General features: G+C 33.3%; 1 protein-coding gene across 4 annotated transcripts in view; it reads left to right on the top strand.

Annotated features, from left to right (window-relative positions):
• Positions 1 to 19,389, top strand: part of Hnf4 (Hepatocyte nuclear factor 4) — a 258,912-nt gene that overhangs the window by 202,496 nt on the left and 37,027 nt on the right. For 3 of the 4 annotated variants that reach the window (XM_089639008.1, XM_089639011.1, XM_089639007.1), the window contains exons 2-3: positions 8,945 to 9,128; positions 17,882 to 17,976. In XM_089639008.1, the coding sequence (XP_089495134.1) occupies positions 8,945 to 9,128; positions 17,882 to 17,976 (279 nt within the window). Of the gene's footprint in view, positions 1 to 8,941; positions 9,129 to 17,881; positions 17,977 to 19,389 lie in introns of all 4 variants that reach the window. The other variant, XM_089639009.1, reaches the window with a different exon arrangement.

Genomic DNA, 19,389 nt, shown 5'->3' with positions numbered 1-19,389 from the left:
TCGGTTCATTTTACGAAATAACACGGCAAAATGTTGACTTGTGATATGAAAACTTGTAAAAATAGATGTGAAAAAGAGAATAAACCCAATTGTCGTATTACATTCCATAAGTAAGCATTATTTTACTTTATTTTAAGCTTATTCACACCGTATTATATGGATCAGTTTTAGAAACATATACTATCACATCACAATGTAGCGATTCTCAAGTGTGCTCATCGTTGTTTACTGGGGTAAGTAAATTATGAAACATTTGTAAAAGTGTCTTAACTAAATACTCTGAAACTAACTACGACTCTGCAAACAGAAGAAATTTACTTTTCCGAATTTGGACTTCGCAAATTAGTTCATAACGTGGCGAGTAATTTGCGATCCCATGTAAAAATGTCTATTCATTCAAAAGCAGATTTTACTTTTAAGAACTAAATGGTGATATTATAATGCGAGATGCCTATTTACTGTCAGATTGATTTATTGACGAATCACAGTCAGCTTAACCCCCTTCGTTCTTCAACAGTTGATTTTACCCCTCGCCATTATCTTCTCGTCTATTAATTCCTATGTCTGTGGGTCGCATACTTTTTGAGTTTTGTGAGCACGAACATTCGCAGGCTGAATTTTTATATATTAAGAATAGCTGATATGTACCCGGTGTTGCTAGACTTTTCTCTACTTTCTATAAATAATTTGCATGTGTTAAATACATGCCGGGAAAAAAATTAAATGATAGTGAAAACCCTTTCAAAATCCGTTGCGTAGTTTATTTTGTAAGAAATAAACAGCTTTTATATAATATACAATGATACATATATATATATATATACAAGTTAACTGAAGTCAAGTCACAGAAGTTTCTTATGTTAAAGTTCATTGGAAATGAAGTTTTAATATCTTAAAATTAATTTGGTGTTAAAGGAATGGGAGAGGAAGAGGAAAATAGGAAGAGGATAGGAGATGCTCCCGATACATTCCATACTCTCATATTAATAATCGATCGTACGCATTACTTCATATCGATATTTCTTTAGGTTATTACACAGACATAGGAATTAATAGACGAGAAGATAATGGCGAGGGGTAAAATCAACTGTTGAAGAACGAAGGGAGTGAAGCTGACTGTGATTCGTCAATAAATCAATCTGACAGTAAATAGGCATCTCGCATTATAATATCACCATTTACTTCTTAAAAGTAAAATCTGCTTTTGAATGAATAGACATTTTTACATGGGAGCGCAAATTACTCGCCACGTTATGAACAAATTTGCGAAGTCCAAATTCGGCAAAAAAATTCGGTTCTATTTTCAGAGTCGAATATTTCGTTTAAGTATTTAGTTAAGACACTTTTATAAATGTTCATAATTTACTTCCCAGCAACCAACCAGCTTTGTGTTTCGCGTCCAGACGTTTCTCGATGTGATAGTAACAACTGATTCATATTATACGATGTGAATATGCTTAAAATAAAGTAAAATAATGCTTATATATGGAATGTAATACGACAATTGGGTTTATTCTCTTTTACACATCTATTTTTACAAGTTTTCATAGTACAATCAACTATTTGCCGTGTTATTTCGTAAAATGAACCGATGATGCCTCGACCATAGTTCGCACAAGAATGATGACGTCACGTTTTCAAATTTCACTTGAGGCCATACGCGAGCACAGCCGGCTCCAATGGAACCGGTATGGGGAGTGGGGATAATACGCTTTTAATCACTTAGGGCAGGTCTACTAATATTCATATGTCTATGGGTTATTACCAAAAATGTCAATTCTGTAAAATTTTGTATTATATTGTGCACATATACGAGGAATTGGGGAATTTTTTCGAATGTTTGTTCTACACAAGGGTAGATAAAATAAATCAGATTGTCAGGTTGATCTAGACGGAATATGAAGATTTATTAAATTGGTAAGTTCTGGTGAGTCCAGACCATTATTTAGGATTTTAAACAATAAGATTTGATCAAAAATTAGACGTCTTGTTTGGAGGGAGTTAAAATTATGAAATTTAATGGATTCGGTATAATTTGAGAAGTGTAAGTTTAGTTTATAATTTTTGTGTTTAAAAAAAATTGAATTCTTTCTATTCTTTCGATATGGGATATTTAGAAGACCCAAACGTACAAACAGACAGACACAAATAGCGACTATATTTTATACTATTTAGTTAGAGAATAATCCATTATGGTGACAAATTAGATTGAAAGTTTGACGTTATACTTACCGGATATCTTATACAATACTTGCCTAGTTTGTCTTAGGCCGAGTTTTTCGTGGAAATTCAAATGTAACTTTGCCATCAAATGGCCATTCAGCACCATATTGTTTGTTTGACGTTTGAAAGGTCAGGAAATTGTAGTAAACTGACGAGCTTAACAACATTATAGTTGTCCTCTTCTGCTGATCACAATTTGTTCAAAAGCTGAAACGTACTTAGAATCGGCATTTAACGGAAACCTTTCAACAGTCAAAAAACAAAATGGCGCCGAGTGGCCATTTGATAACTTTGTCACCCGTGAATTTCTGCGAAATAAAGTAGGCCTTAAACGTATGTGAAATGTGTGTTTGAACCCAATAACCTTGAAAACATCAAAAAAGTCACCGAAGGCCAAAATTTCATTAACATTTCTTGCTCCAAATAATGTAAGGAATTACTGCCGCTAATCAAGCGCGTCCCTTAACATACTGTATTAATCCAGATACTTACAATATTACTTGCATCTACCACCGAACACAAATACTTATCCGCTACACTACTACGGACTGTACTTAAATTCAATCTCTCTTAATCTACATAATTTTCCCACAATCTCTTTCATAATTTCAGACACACCTCCTCGCTTATGACGTAAAATGGTCGCAAGCATATATATTTTCCGCGATATAAATAACTCACTACGCCGATTTTATTTCTGTTCCCGACTTCCTAGTGCCGGGAATGCCTCAAGTTCTTGTGACGGGTCCCGAATTAAATTCATAATTTAGTTCCTTACCGCCGGTTATTTTTTCTCTCAATATATAATTATTCTTGGCCGAACCGGTTTCAGAAATAAACTACAATGTTATGTAAATGATCGGTTGACCTCAATTCTACTTCTAATCAGCCTCTTTGGAAATGAGACCTTACAATATTGATAATTATGAGGACGCCTTTAAAGTAACTACTGTTTCATTTTTATAATTATTTAATTTCAAAATGTACAATTTTTTTACGTAATAAAAAATTACATGGTTAAAGCATGAGACGAACTAGGTTTTAAATTAAAACTCCAACTTTTTTTGCAAAATTGTATTGTTCATTTATCTCATTGGAAATCAGCTTTTGAGGTTGTCATCTTGAAGTGTTGATTTTAGACTTCAAATATTATGCAAGACTTTTTAATTAGTATTTTCAATTAATTGTAATCATTGTATCATTCACTTTTGTCATTGAAGATCATCTTTTGAGGTTAAGTCATCTTGAAGTGTTGATTTGGCCAGACTTTTGTCGGAAGTTTGTTAATTGATCCGTCAGTAACTTTCCAAAAGAGTTTGATGGATAAAGTTTGATATCATACTTTCTTTTTTAGCGTTTCCTTGTTTTATGACTCTCATTATGACTTTTTGTATACTGTTTACAACATTCAACGTATTATTATTATACTGTCTATAAAGTTATATTGATTGCATCACTATATTTTATGAGCGGTCAAAACTTCAACGATTTTGAACCTTCATGTCAGCAATGAAGATCGAACAAGACGTTATTAAATTTTTTTTTTTATTAGTAAAAAAAAGATACACGAATTACATAATATAATTACACAATATAGTACAGTTATTAATTACATAATATTAGTATTTGATGTACCCCCATAAATAAGCAGGGCTTGTGTGTATGGGGGTGTTGTTATATTGGTTTATATTTGGTACGATTCAGTTCAACTGTTCGGAATACTTTTTAAGGTGGCTTTTGAATTCGTTTATATTTGCATTCATTTTTCTAATTTTTTCTGGTAATGAGTTAAAAAATTTAACTCCGAGATATTCATGGTTGAACTGTCCTATTGTTTTTTTTACATTTAGGAGTAGGAAGTATTGACGTTTGATTTTATTTTGAATATAGTTTTTATAAATTTGTAATGTTGCATGGTAGAAGTATAATGTACTTAATTTTCTGACCTTAAATTGTTTGAATAAAAGTTCGGACTATATGAATAGGGTTTTTTTAATATGGTTTTTATTATTAGTTTTTGTGATATGTAAATTGTTTGAGTTTGATTTTTATATGTACCGCGTAATCTATGCATAATTCTTCTAGAAGAGTTTTAGAATTATGCGTAATGGCTATGTATTTGAAGAACGAGCTTTGATAAAAAAAAATATTGGATTGATTAAAAAGCTATTTTCAGTAACTCCCTACCAACTCAAAATAATTATGACTATCAGCTTCATATTTACCATATTGTGAACGGAATTAACGTGCCAAGAAATTATTCATATTGTATACCTTTGATATTATATTAAAATAATTCAATGATACGGAAATTGGACACGGATAGTCAACAAAATAAGGCCGCTAAAATGGACGTCATTTAAATTTTAAGATGCACATTTATCAAATTGTGACAATCGTCTTTCTTTCTCTGAATCCTTTAAATGGTACGACACGAATCAGCCCGGCTCAGAACAGATATTGTCTAGTGAGTCGGGTAGCGCACATGATTTGTAAATAACCATTGATGTCAATAAACGACCGGGCTACCGACAATAATTTAAAAAAAAAAACACCCAGCTATGAAAATTCCTGTCCCTGTGCGACCGTTTCTCCACGAGGCACTGATTTGTTAGACTTTTAACACTTGCTTTAAAGCATGGAAGCAGATTGGAGTTTAATTAGCCGGTTTACAGGCAAAATAGTATAGAACCAATGTAGGAATGTAGCACAGAGAGGGATACAATGTTGAATTAAGCTTTGTTGGCGTCTTCTTGACTCTTTTTGGCTCTTCTTGATTCTTTTGGTTACTCTCGCTTCTTTTTGCCTCGTTTTTGTCTTGTGCATTCTTTCCTCTTATTGCGTATTCTCGTCTCTTCTTGACTCTTTTTGCTTCTTTTTGCCTCGTCTTGTCCACTCTTTCCTCTTACTACGTATTCTCGTCTCTTTTTGGCTCTTTTGCCTCTTTTTGCCTTGTCTTATACATTATTTCCTATACTTGGTTTTTATTACGTCTCCTTGCCTCTTTTTGACTCTTCTTGGATCTATATACCTAGCTAGAGCTCAACATGGTAATGTAGGATGGACAGTATTCAATTATTGTATTGAGCGTTTTGAAGCTTTTTGCTTCTTGTTGCTTCCCTGCCCTGAACTCATCAAATCCTTCCGCTGTAATGAATCTATTTTCGATTGAAAATTTTTGATATTTTATAGTGTTGATGTTGTTTAAATTTCTTCAATATTCTTATTATCAAATTGTTTTTCATTTTATAATTTTAAAGTGTTCCGTTTAGGTACTGAATCAATTTACTCTTGATAAATAATACCGACATTTTTTCCAATTCGTCTTCCACTATTCCATTTACCCTTGAAAAAATCCCCGTAACACAGGTGAATTCCTAGCGTGGAGGTCAACTTAAAATATTAAACATGTTTAGATATATTTACATAATATGTTAGTGCTTCAAATTAAAAACTGACTGACAGACAAGGTAATAAATATTATATGTATAGCTAGTGATGAAGCAGAAATCGACATTCCCGCTTGTCGTCTAAAACTAACCCAATCAAGTGTTCGCGCAATGTTGACAATGCTGACATTACTGATAATTAAACCACCCCACAGAAAGTACATATAAGTTCAGTAATCTGTGGATTTGTCCTTTGATATATTGATCTGTGGATCGCCGGCACAAGGCGAAGCTTAATACTAAATCACTATTTCCGATTAATCGTTATAACGAATTGGTAACTATGAATACCAAAACTATGCTTTAGATAAATTGAAAGGTTTTCCTATCGTTTAAATTCAATCAAAAGTTAATTACTCAATGAAAAATATAAATGTAAAGTACAATTTTTTTTCAATAGAAATGCATGAACGCATAAAAGAAACAACTTTTTAAAAATACAATATTATAGCTAAGATTATCTGTGACAGTTTCCCTTGATTAAGTTTTTTGCTTTCTTATGAAATGATTTACAAAATATTTTTTTTAAAACACTCTTGTGCTTGAAATCAAACGTTTCTAAACGCGATTGTTGTTATTTAAACAAGTTGTCTAGGGATTTTAATGCCTATTACCTATATTAGTGACGATATAAGGCATATCAAAAATATACACATTTTTGGCTTGTAGCTTCCTCTCAACCCATAGGTCCCAATTCCCAATTAATGAGTCGTGACCCCAAATGGGATCGCAAAGGATTTCCTGTGGGGTCGCCACCCAAAACAGTAAAAAAGTGATCATTTACATTTTGAATCAGTAAGGACGGGTTGTTTCGGAGAATTTGAACAATTCATCAAATTTCAACGTTCATTTCCGGGTTTAGTGAAAGTCCTATTCAAGTTGTTATTATATCATTATAGGCTAGTTGCTTGACAAAACTGAAATTAAAACAGAACTTGAAAAAATCTTTCACAGAACTTGAAAATGAATGTTGAAATTTGATGAATTGTTCAAATTCACCGAAACAACCCGTCCTAAGTCTTAAAGTTTGAATAGCATCACATTTTTTTTATCTAAATATTTGGATATAATCTGCTATTTACGAAAGGGCGTATCTCCGACCACATACGATATACGATTTGCGCTACCTTAGTCAAGCGTAAATGTGTGGTTGGGAGTACAAAATAAATCCCTAGAAATAAAAATTTAAAAAAAATGCCAAAAACTTAGATTTTGAACAGTCGCGTATTATTTATTTATTATTTAATAGCACCGAAAGAACTTAAACTTTCGCGATCTGAAAAATGTTGGGAACCCCTGGTTTAAGCTGTTATAATTTTGGATTATCACGGCCAAGAGTGTTATCGTTATTACCTTTTTTACATATTAATCACGATAACCGTTTAACCTTCAACCTGATGGTGTGTCTCGGGCATTCTTTGGCAGACTCTGGGACACCGGGGTGCCATGAATGGCACACGCTGACATTTCCGAACTGGTGCCAATACTGTCGTTGCATCTGTGACAATTACTGGCATTGTTGCGTTCTTATATCAGACTTTCTTCTTCGATGCATCTACTCAAAACATTCATTTGATCGTAACATACAACAAAGTAGGTAGTAACATTCATTCAATACAATCAGAAAGAGACGAGTTTAGTCTTGGGGCTTATACATTTATAATTTTAGTACTTGACTGCATCAGATTTTTACCACTCGCTATATATATATATATTTTTTTTTTTTTTTTAACGGGGATGCAACGAAGATTATTTGAGATCATAACATATTATCTCAAAGAACGGTGGCGTAAGGACCGATAGACACCATCCTACTTCAATATATGTAATTGGTGATCATATCTGAATAGTCAAGTACTTTCCCCTCTCCCTCATCTCATTCATTTTCCCGTTGTATCCATCAAAAAAGATATATGCTAGAATGGTACCCACAATTGGCCTTAGTTAAATTAACGTGGCTTGTCTGGCGCAATCGTAGAACTTATTTCTTCTTCTGGCGCTAGTAAAATAAAATTGTTAATATTAATGTTAGTTGTATGTTTCTACATTTGTAAATATATATGTCATTAAGATAGTAATTTATTAATGTCGTGTTACATACACCTTGGATGTCACAACTCACTAGCATTCCCACAGCAGACAAATGGCAATACTAGCATGTATGTATTTACACTGCAGACAAATGGCAATACTAGCATGTATGTATTCCCACTGCAGACAAATGACAATACTAGCATGTATGTATTTACACTGCAGACAAATGGCAATACTAGCATGTATGTATTCCCACTGCGGACAAATGACAATACTAGCATGTATGTATTCCCACTGCAGATAAATGACAATACTAGCATGTATGTATTCCCACTGCAGCCAAATGACAATACTAGAATGTATGTATTCCCACTGCAGACAAATGACAATACTAGAATGTATGTATTCCCACTGCAGACAAATGACAATACTAGCATGTATGTATTCCCACTGCAGACAAATGACAATAATAGCATGTATGTATTCCCACTGCGGACAAATGACAATACTAGCATGTATGTATTTACACTGCAGACAAATGGCAATACTAGCATGTATGTATTCCCACTGCGGACAAATGACAATACTAGCATGTATGTATTCCCACTGCAGATAAATGACAATACTAGCATGTATGTATTCCCACTGCAGCCAAATGACAATACTAGAATGTATGTATTCCCACTGCAGACAAATGACAATACTAGAATGTATGTATTCCCACTGCAGACAAATGACAATACTAGCATGTATGTATTCCCACTGCAGACAAATGACAATAATAGCATGTATGTATTCCCACTGCGGACAAATGACAATACTAGCATGTATGTATTCCCACTGCAGACAAATGACAATAATAGCATGTATGTATTCCCACTGCGGACAAATGACAATACTAGCAAGTATGTCTTCCCACTGCAGATAAATGACAATACTAGCATGTATGTATTCCCACTGCAGCCAAATGACAATACTAGAATGTATGTATTCCCACTGCAGACAAATGACAATACTAGAATGTATGTATTCCCACTGCAGACAAATGACAATAATAGCATGTATGTATTCCCACTGCAGATAAATGACAATACTAGCATGTATGTATTCCCACTGCAGCCAAATGACAATACTAGAATGTATGTATTCCCACTGCAGCCAAATGACAATACTAGCATGTATGTATCCCCACTGCAGACATATTACAACTCACTAACATGTCTGTCTCCCCACAGCAGACTCGGACATGCAGCTGGGAGGGGGCGCAGGGCCTAGCCCCGACGCGGGCTCCGCCGCCGTCAGCCAGCACTGCGCCATCTGTGGGGACCGCGCTACCGGCAAGCACTATGGGGCTGCCTCCTGCGACGGCTGCAAGGGCTTCTTCAGGAGATCCGTTAGGAAGAACCACCTCTACACGTGCAGGTAACAACTGGACATTATTTATTTATTAATTTTCGGGAAATCGACAGTTAACATCTACTGAGACAGCATAATAAGGAATAAGTCATTTAAATTTGTAAGAAAGGAATACGAAATCATTAATTTATACAAAACAAAAGACTATATAAAACGAAAAAATTTGAAAACAAAACATTTATCAATACATTTATAGTGGTTGTAGATATAAATCATAATAGAAATATAAAAAATAGAGACATAACATTATTTACAAACCATCAGAGAAATATTCTTTTATGGACCGTTTGTATTTGGTAAGATCGCAACTGAAAATATCCACCTTGGATAATACGCCATTATAATTATTGCGTAATATGTTCAGGCAAGAAGTCTGCTAAAAGTACGTTTTGCACTGATCCACCTTGAACAGGACAGAAGAGCATGTTGAACTCGCAGGTACATTGAATTGAATCTTATTTAGCAACTCTAGGCATTGAATATTATTGTTAACTACTTTATACAGGAATAGTGCATCCTTACGATGCCTCCGTACACTCAGTAAATCAATTTTGAAGTATGAAGTTGCCTCTGCATAATTATTAAATGTTACAAATGATGTAACAAAGATATTTTAGGAATTTGTTTTGAATTGCTTCGATTTTGTTTATGTGGATTTTGTAAAATGGAGACCAAACAATTGATTAAAAATAATTTATTTATATCAAACAACATTCTATGACCATTCCCTCACAATAGTTATAATTTATAATGTTAATGGCTCTATAAAGTAAAGAAAAGTTTTATTTGAATACGGTTTGCACTTTGATAATGAGGTAGTAATATCGGTGAAAGATGTTGGCGACATGGCAGTGCACGATATTTAATACTAATTCATGGCCCCTTTCCCATGTTTCTATTATTTAAGATTCCTTTGCTCTTAAAGATATGTATTCAACATAAATCGTAGATATTAAAATGAAACTTATTTTCAGGCACCTTGTAGTGAACAGAACGGAGAGCCTTTAACGTGAGAAATATTACGGGGTGAAGGGTCCAAGATAACCGCGCAACTCACCGATGGGTCAACTAGAGATGTTTGCATTAGCCTTCATCATCAACCGATTATATCGAGAATCGAAATAATATTTTTTTGGGTTTCTCAGAATTTAATCTAGCAACTTTTTAAAAACGTGTCCGAACATCATCGCTAATTTGTCAGTCTGTTATTTTACCGCAAAGCGGAAGATAACAGACCGCATTACACAAGACTGTAGCTCTGAAAATATCAGATAGGAAAAGGGTTAATCAAGCACTTGCATTCCTAAGTCGACACATAAAAATAATATCGGTAAAGCTTGCCTAAAGACCCATCCCTACAGTGCGTCGCGCGGCCATCTTGGATGCTTCGCCCCGCGATCATTAAAATTTGCTCTATCATAATATATCATGTTCATTCTATTATTGACGGCCTCTGTGTTTGAATAATAATAACATGGCATTTATATAGCGCAGTTTAGTGTCATTTCAATTCAAGTGCGCTTTACTATAACAAACTTAAGAACGGTAATTTAGTATTAGTGGTCATGTTCTTAAAATTATTCCTACAGTGTGCCTTACCCAATAACTCCGCTTGTCAAGCGATTTTAATGCCTATTACCTACAATATAAGATATACCAAAAATATACACATTTTTGGCTTGTAGCTTCCTCTTAATACACCAGGGCCGCGCTTCGCCTATTTTTGTGCTGCTTCACTTACGTCGTTTCCATCTTTATTTCAGGGTATTGTCTCGTCTTTAGTATGTTCATTTCTTTGTCTCCTAGTCTCCTATGACCTGATTTACGGTAATTTGTTAGTCGTCCTTCTCTTACAACCTTGCACTCTCGTGATCCTTCAGTCCATTAAATAATAAAGTGCATTTCTAACCCGTGCGACTGCATCTAATAATGCATTCTTGGACTATCGGCTGAATAATAAACTCAATAATTGCCCGCATTAACTATTATTAGTTATATTATTATTAACGAGCGCTGTTTCTATTGACAATAATTAAAATCTGTCAATCATGTCTTGAACCTGACTCACCTCTCTTCTCTCAGGACTTGTTTGCCTTCTCTCATTTTTTACTACATTTACTACTGCCATGAGCCCGATCTTATTAATAATCCAATTGTATGGATTTTACACAAAATAAACCCCGATTAATATCAATAGGGTACAATGGGCTGATGTTAATAGTTCTTGATATCCGATACTTGACAGTTAAACGAAAACTGAACGCCGTAAACCACAACATTAATTGCACTGATGCAACTTCCACTTGCAACTTCCAACACGATATGAATTCTACATACATAAAAACATGATTTACGAGAGATGGGAAGGCTGAAAGAGATATTGAAAGAAGGGTTAATGCAGGTAAATTCCCTCCCTAAACACGAGTTTTTTCTCAATGAGGGAGGTATTACTTAACAGCTTGAAACATAATATATTATATACTTACCCTTATGCAGAGCATTTGAAATAACATACTGTTACTGCTACTCTTGGTATATATACTTTGTAATTTTATTAATGTTAACCCTCTGTCTGCTGTACACTTCTTACTTACTATTTACTATAACTCTGTTAATAAAAATGGTTATTAATGAAGGACTGAACGCGGCTGGCTCTAAAAAAAATGTTCAAAGAAGCTAAACAAGCAGTCCACAATGGAGTGCTGGTACCTAAGAGTGTGGATATTATACGTTCATGGCAGAAGACGAAAATAGACTGAATGCTGTAGAAATGCCTTAGATCCCTGAGGCGTATGTGTGGTAAAACCATGGATGATCGTTTGAGACATGTGGAGATCCGCAAAGAGTGCAAGGCTGATGTAAGCGTAATGAGTAAGATTAAAAACGGGCACTCAGATGTTTTGGGCGTGTAGAGCGAATGAACGAAGAAAGGAGTATAATGAGAATATATGACGTCGGTGACGCCTGAGGAAGACACGGTACGATCAAGTGAACCATATACTTGAGTCGGGTTATGCCAAGTGTCAGAATAATAGAAGAGTATGTATGAGATAATGTATGAATATGAATGAGGCAAGGAGTGTGTGCCAAGACCGAGTTGTTTGGCGGTCCGTCCAATCTGCCTACCACTCAAAAATCGAAGCCATGCCTCCCGCCACAGACACTCTTCTTTAAATATACAGAAGGCATTTTCCAGGCTTTAGTCAAGAGATTTTAGAAAACTAATTAAATATAGACAGTGACCTTCCTATTGTTTTGAAAGACTAGTGTACAAAATTTCTTCATTCACGGAATAAAACTGTAGATTTGTATACAAATCACATCCACGCCGCCAATCGGACAATCTTATTTTATTAATAGATAGAAGATAGATAGATCAATTAGGTAGATAGGTAGAATATATATAGGTTCATAGAAAATAGATAGATAGATGGATTGATAAAACGATAGCTAGATAAATAGATATAAGATAGATAGATCAATTAGGTAGATAGGTAGAAGATAGATAGATATATAGAAAATAGATAGATAGATGGATTGATGGATTGGTTGATAGCATGATAGATAGATAAATAGATATATAAATAGATAGAAGATAGATAAAATCAATTAGGTGGATAGGTAGCAGATAGATAGGTACATAGAAAATAGATAGATAGATTGATTGATAGAACGATTGATAAATAGATATAAGATAGATACAATCAATTAGGTAGATAGGTAGATGATAAATAGGTACATATAAAATAGATAGATAGATTGATAGATAGATGGATACATTGATTGATAGAACGATAGATAAATAGATAGAAGATAGATAGATCAATTAGGTAGATAGATAGGTACATATAAAATAGATAGATAGATGGATAGATAGATTGATAGAACGATAGATAAATATATATAGATGGATAAATAGATAAAAGATAGATAAATAAATAGAGTAGTTTAGAGATGTTCTGCGACGAGTTAGTAGACATCATACAAAAACAAAATCTTGTCTTGAAAATTGTGCAAAAACAGCTACAAACGATAATTTAAAACCACATAATTATATTCAACGATAGTTATTAATCAAATCAACAATAATTTTGCAATATACTGAGCAAGATATATTTTATTGGCTCTTGGAAATTGGACTTTTGAGGTGCCAGCTACCCACTAAATGTGAAATATGTAGGCCATTGCAAAAGGCACCTGTTTTAACAGGCCATTAATCAATGATTTATGTAAAGTCCTACTTCTTGAGCTTTTATAGCCATTATTTATATAATTATTCGCAAAAAGAAAAGCAAAAAAGTTGAGTTTGAAGAAAAAACCTTGCCATAGTTGTAATTTTTTTTTTCATTAGTATGGCAACACCGATATTAGAACAAATTATTATATTTCAAATGTGAGGTTATGATTGACTCCCGAATTTGTCAATCTGATATTGTACGGGAAAAATAGCTCTATTTTTAGTAATTGAGTGGTCAAAAGCTTCTGGTTCCCACCAAGGCGTCGCGGGTTCAATATTCTATTAACTAGCATTGCGCAAGCAAAATTTTCCCATTATATTGGGAATATAATAATTGGTAGCAGGAGTAATTCAAATTCAAATAATATTCATAAACCGAGAATAATAGACTTTCTTTAAAAATATATATTTTACAACCGCAAATATATAGGTATGTTCAATTTGGGAGGCTGATTTATTAAAAATCTGTTCAAATTATTGGTTATCTGGTTAAAAACGGGACTGCCGGCTGCTTCCTGATAAACCTTTCTTAATTTCGTAATAATATCGTAAATCAATCGTGTTTGTGCACCTGCATTTGTCTTAATAATGTATAATGACGAAATGGAACACGTGTTCCGACATCGTGACAAAACATTGGTATTTTACTAAAACTTTATCAGGATACCTATTAATTCATTCGTTAATGGCCTGCAGTCCCGTTTTTAACTGGATCACGAATAATTTTAAGAGAATAAATTAGCAATATTTTTATCAGTATGTTTTCTCCGTGCATATCTCTCCTGGACACAGATAAACATATATATTAATATACCTAAATTATATATACATATAAATATATTATGGTTAAGGTTTTCGGGGGTGTAAAATTTAGAATAATTTTCTCGGTTTACCCTCGTAACGTAGTCCTTAAGGCGATGCACTACATCGTGTAATATTTTAAATTGAGCCGCTATCAATAACATCCCTTACGTAGATGGCGATAAGGTTTAAATTCCCGCTTAACACCATCCGCCTGTTATGATTTATGCAAGAAAAAAAACATGGCCAAAAAGTGCCCTTTATTTTATTTTGTAGATGTTCAGGCATAAATATTTAATTTTGTTTCGATCATTTTATAAATAACTTAATTTGCCACATTATACAATAAAATTATAACCGAAAATGGGTTCGTAAGTAGGAGATTTTGAACTTTAAAGCAGTTTTCATGGGCCTTTACATTATTTTTTTTCTGGGCTTATAAAAAGACTTATATAAAAAATACTCGATTATTTCAAAGGCCAAGATGTATTCTACTCGAAGTATTTAATTAAAGCATCTGAAGCATTTCTAGGCGACCAAATTTTCAAACCAAAAACACATGATTTTGCATTACTACGTATGGCATCGCCTTGAAAGGACTTTTTAACTCCTGACGTTTCGGACAGATTTCACTGTCCATCTTCAGAGGCCTTATGTCTGGAGATTTGTCTCAAACTGATCGCTTTCGCGTGTCTGTTCGATCCAGATCATAATAAGCTAGTATTTATTGAATTATTTGGTCGTTGAAAATAAGCCTACGTAGCACAGTGGCTTAGTGCACCTAACTGGCAGTCAGAAGGGTGCGGGTTCAATTCCCGTCGGCGACATTTATTTTTTCTTGGAAGATTTTTTCATGTCATATTTGTGTTTCTGGATAATTATTATTGCTTATAATGATTTGTTATCCTTTGTGCTTTGCATGAAAACCTTGTCTTGTAAACATAAGTTATCTTATGATAAAAAATTAAAATATGTATATTATAATTATTTGAACCTGTGTCAGGGCTACCTTCCCAGTACGTTAGGATAGTAATTATTAGCTAGGGTATTATTAATGACAGTGGCAACTAACAATGATTATATATTATGGTAATTAGTTGGCAGTCGGTAGTTATGACGATGACGATGATGTACCTAGATCAGTTCTTCCCAACCTGTGCAATATCGCCCACCAGTGGGCGATATTATGGCGACATATGACTCGACTAACGAATAACGAGATTTTGCTCGACGCTCACATTTGAATTATTTCTGATGAACGTATTACTAAAATCTCAAATACTTTTAGATGGATCCCTACGGATGTAAGTTATTTATATTTAAGACTAGCTGGGGTTATCCTTAGGACATATACATATACCATCGCAGACTTTTCTGTATGCTTTTTAAGATATATAATTCCGTAGTACATTATTTTGATGAATCTCAAAAGGTTTAGCCAGCGTTAAGGCGAAGCTGAATGCTAAATCACTATTTTGATTAATCTTAATAACAAATTGGTGTATATAATGAATACCAAAAAATATGCTTTATATAAATTGAAGGTTTTACTATCGTTTCGCTTGAGTAGAATACAAATTATAAAATAAATTATTTAATAAAAAATATAAATGTAAACTACTAAAAAAATCATGTTTTCATTAGAAATGTATGAACGCATACAGGAAACAACTTTAAAAAATACAGAATTATAGCTTAGATTATTTGTGACAGTTTCACTTGATTAACTTTTTTGCTTTCTTATAAAATTATTTACAAAATAAATAAAAACCAGTTTTGTGCTTGAAATTGAACGTTTCTATAGTCCGTTTGTCAAGCGATTGTAATGCCTATTACCTACAATATAAGGTATACCAAGAATATACACATTTTTGGCTTGTAGCTTTCTCTTAACAATGTAGTCCCCGAAAATACATATTTACGACTTGATTATAAAACATCGACTTTACTCTACTTTCTATAAATATAATATACGTGCATTATATATGTAAACCTTCCGGAAGAAATTCTCTAAATGATAGTGAAAACCCTATCAAAATCCGTTGCCTAGTTTAGAAGAACTAAGCGCACAAACGGGCGAATAGAGACTTTATTTTATACTAGAGACTAGGTTTTAATGGACGTAGGTACTTGACTTAGTTTAACCAGTGATACCTGACATTATTTGAAGTAACAATTTAAATGAAATTTTGCAATCTGGTAACTTTTTGATGTTTTTATTTTTATTCCACATGTCACCGGACACTCAGTCAGTAACTAAATTTACATGTTTTATTTGAGGAATCACTGGTTAAAGTAAGTCAAGCCCTTAACACCTTGTATACTTTGGTGTTGTTTGGAAGAGCATCATATAATTTTGTTGCACGGATTTTATAGTTTTTTTCTGACCAAAAGATGCATTTCGTTTTGGAATGCCACGTACATATGAGGGTTTTGTCCCTGTAGTGTCCTTTGTGATATGGCTCTACGAGCGATAATAATCAATGTAGCATTTCGTCTGTTTACTGCAAAAAGTCATTAACGGACATTTTTGTCAAAACTGAGTTAGAAGTCACAATCTACCTATTTTGTCATGCTGTAAATAACTCATTATGTCGAATAAAACAGTGTTTATGGCTAAATTGAGTATATTAATGGTCAAATTATTATAAGCAATAATTATTAGCCCGAAACACAAATATAAATTGAAAAAATCTTCCGAGAAGATAAATGCCGACGACGGTCAAATATTATTATTATCATATTCGACATGTCAAAATATTTCACCATTAAACAAAGATATAATATATCTTGACCCCACCTAGTGAGAAATTAAGTATTTAACAATACCTTTCCTACAAGCATAAGGTTGGTTGTTTTCAGGTGAAAAAAATCAAAAAAGCAATAATTGTTGAATGAAATACTAGTATTCATTGAATTATTTCGCGGTTAAAAATAAACCGACGTAGCACAGTGGTTCCGTGCACCTGACCGGCAATCAGAAGGTGCTAGCTCAATTCCCGTCGGCAGCAATTTATATTTGTGTGTCAGGCTAATAATTATTGTTTATAATAATATCTTATCTTGTAAACATATGTTTACTTTTGGTAAAAAATAATAATCTCAATAGTGTACACATATTATACAGATAGTACTAATAATTGTTAAAACCAAATCACTAACATATTTTAATGACTTTTGAATGTGGAATAATGTACAGAAATTCACATAAAATACGCCTAAAAATTATACCTAAAAATTATGACTAAAAATTATGCCTAAAAAATATACCTAAAAAATACAGCTAAAAATTGTGCCTAAAAATTATACCTAAGAATTGTACCAAAAAATCACAGAAAAAAAGGTTACTTCTCTCTCGAGAAAAAATATTATCAATCGTCGTTGCCATGATGTTTGCAAAAAGTCATTAAGTGCAGTTTTTATTATTTTTTATTTTGTATGAATAAAACAAAAATGTTAAATTCCCACACAAAATCAGTTGTAACAGATGAAAAAAGTGCATTTAAAATAGTCGACTTTTTTATTATTTTGGCTTGGATATAACTGATTATCTCAGAATAAACATTTTTTTAATCAATGACTCGATTTATTGATTTTGTCCTTGGACCCAGTAAATTTTTCTACTTGAAAAGTGGGGGGCAATTGGCCAAAAAAGATTGGGAACTTCTGATGTAGGTACATATTCTGTGTGGATCATTAGACCGTTTGTTGTCATTCGCAGGTTCAGCCGAAACTGTGTCGTGGACAAGGACAAGAGAAACCAGTGCCGCTACTGCCGTCTCAGGAAGTGCTTTAAGGCGGGGATGAAAAAGGAAGGTCAGTATATTAATTACTTTTCATTATAATACCACGCAGAGTGAGTTCCACTGCTTTTAGCGTGACCAAGTTGTATCTTCTTTCTAAGTTTCCCGCGGTTCTTCCAACCGCCATCTTTGATCTGCCGACTGCGCACGCGCCGGTCTGTCACCCATCTCTCTTCCTCACAACTCACCTATTCCTATTGCAATATCGGTTCCATGATAACTCAACACAATGCAAAACTAACTAATAAACCTAACCTCGATGAACTCAATCTCAAGTCGACTCAATATATACCGACTTCGTAAAAGTACTCGACAAAGTAAACCATGCATAATTTATTATATAACTTCTCAATCAACTTAGCTAATTTGGAAAAGAGGGTAAATTATTGGAATTTTTCAAGTAACAAATAATTTTTACCTGTCATACGAATGCATGGCCACATGCGGTGTACCTCAAGGGTCGCATTTAGGTCCAATACTTTTTTACTGTTTATTAATGATATCGTTACGGTATTTGATAATAATGTTAAAGTGTTACAGTTAAAGTTATAAAAAACTAGATTGTATTCACATTCAAATAAATTAAAATATTTCTTCAAACTTTATCTAAACATTAGTAAATGCCACATAATAAGATTTTTTAGAATTAATCAACTTTTAATATAAAATTAACAATGTTTCCCTCACCTCTGTCAATGAAATTAATGGTCTTGGCATTATTTTTGATTCCAAATTCAATTTTCTTTCTCGCATCAATACAGTAACAAATAACGGATTAAAAATGGTTAACTTCACTCTCCGTAATGGCAGAGACTTTAATAACATTAAAAATCTTATTTTCTTCTTTAGTTCGAAGTCAAGTCAAATTTAATTCTTCTATTTCGAACCCCTCGCTTTAAAATCCACTCCGAAATCATAAATTTCTCAGATATATTATCTATAAACTCCGTCTACCCATAGAAACTATAAATTACAACCACTTGATGCAAGAATTAAAATTATTAAAACTCTCTGATTTCTCAGATTTGTTTCCCACTTGACTTTTATTTTTAAAATTGCTAAGGAATTATAGACAGCCCTTATTTACCAAGTTTAATCATCTTTAACATAGAACTAAAACTACTCGACCGAAAATTATTTTTAATCTGGACTGAGTAATTCAGATACTCGCTTGTGCCTAGATTGCATGCAGTTTTCAATACTGTACGGAATATAGTTACAAGAAGTCTATAATATTAAGTTAAGAATAATACTATTCTTCTGCATGGGTTCTATAAAATTTTAATATCATATTTTACTGAATGATCACTGTTCCTCTAAATTTTAAATTATTATGTATGTCTCATATGGAAAGGACATAATAGACGATAAATAATACAAAAGACACTACAGGCTTGACGCTTGACCTCTCGGCGGCACTGAGCTC

The sequence above is a fragment of the Hesperophylax consimilis genome, chromosome 13, assembly GCF_061612785.1.
Source record: "Hesperophylax consimilis isolate HC1 chromosome 13, BYU_Hcon_1.0, whole genome shotgun sequence".
NCBI lineage: Eukaryota > Metazoa > Arthropoda > Insecta > Trichoptera > Limnephilidae > Hesperophylax > Hesperophylax consimilis.
The sequence above is the reverse complement of the archived record's forward strand: the minus strand, read 5'-3'. Positions and strand labels throughout refer to the sequence as shown.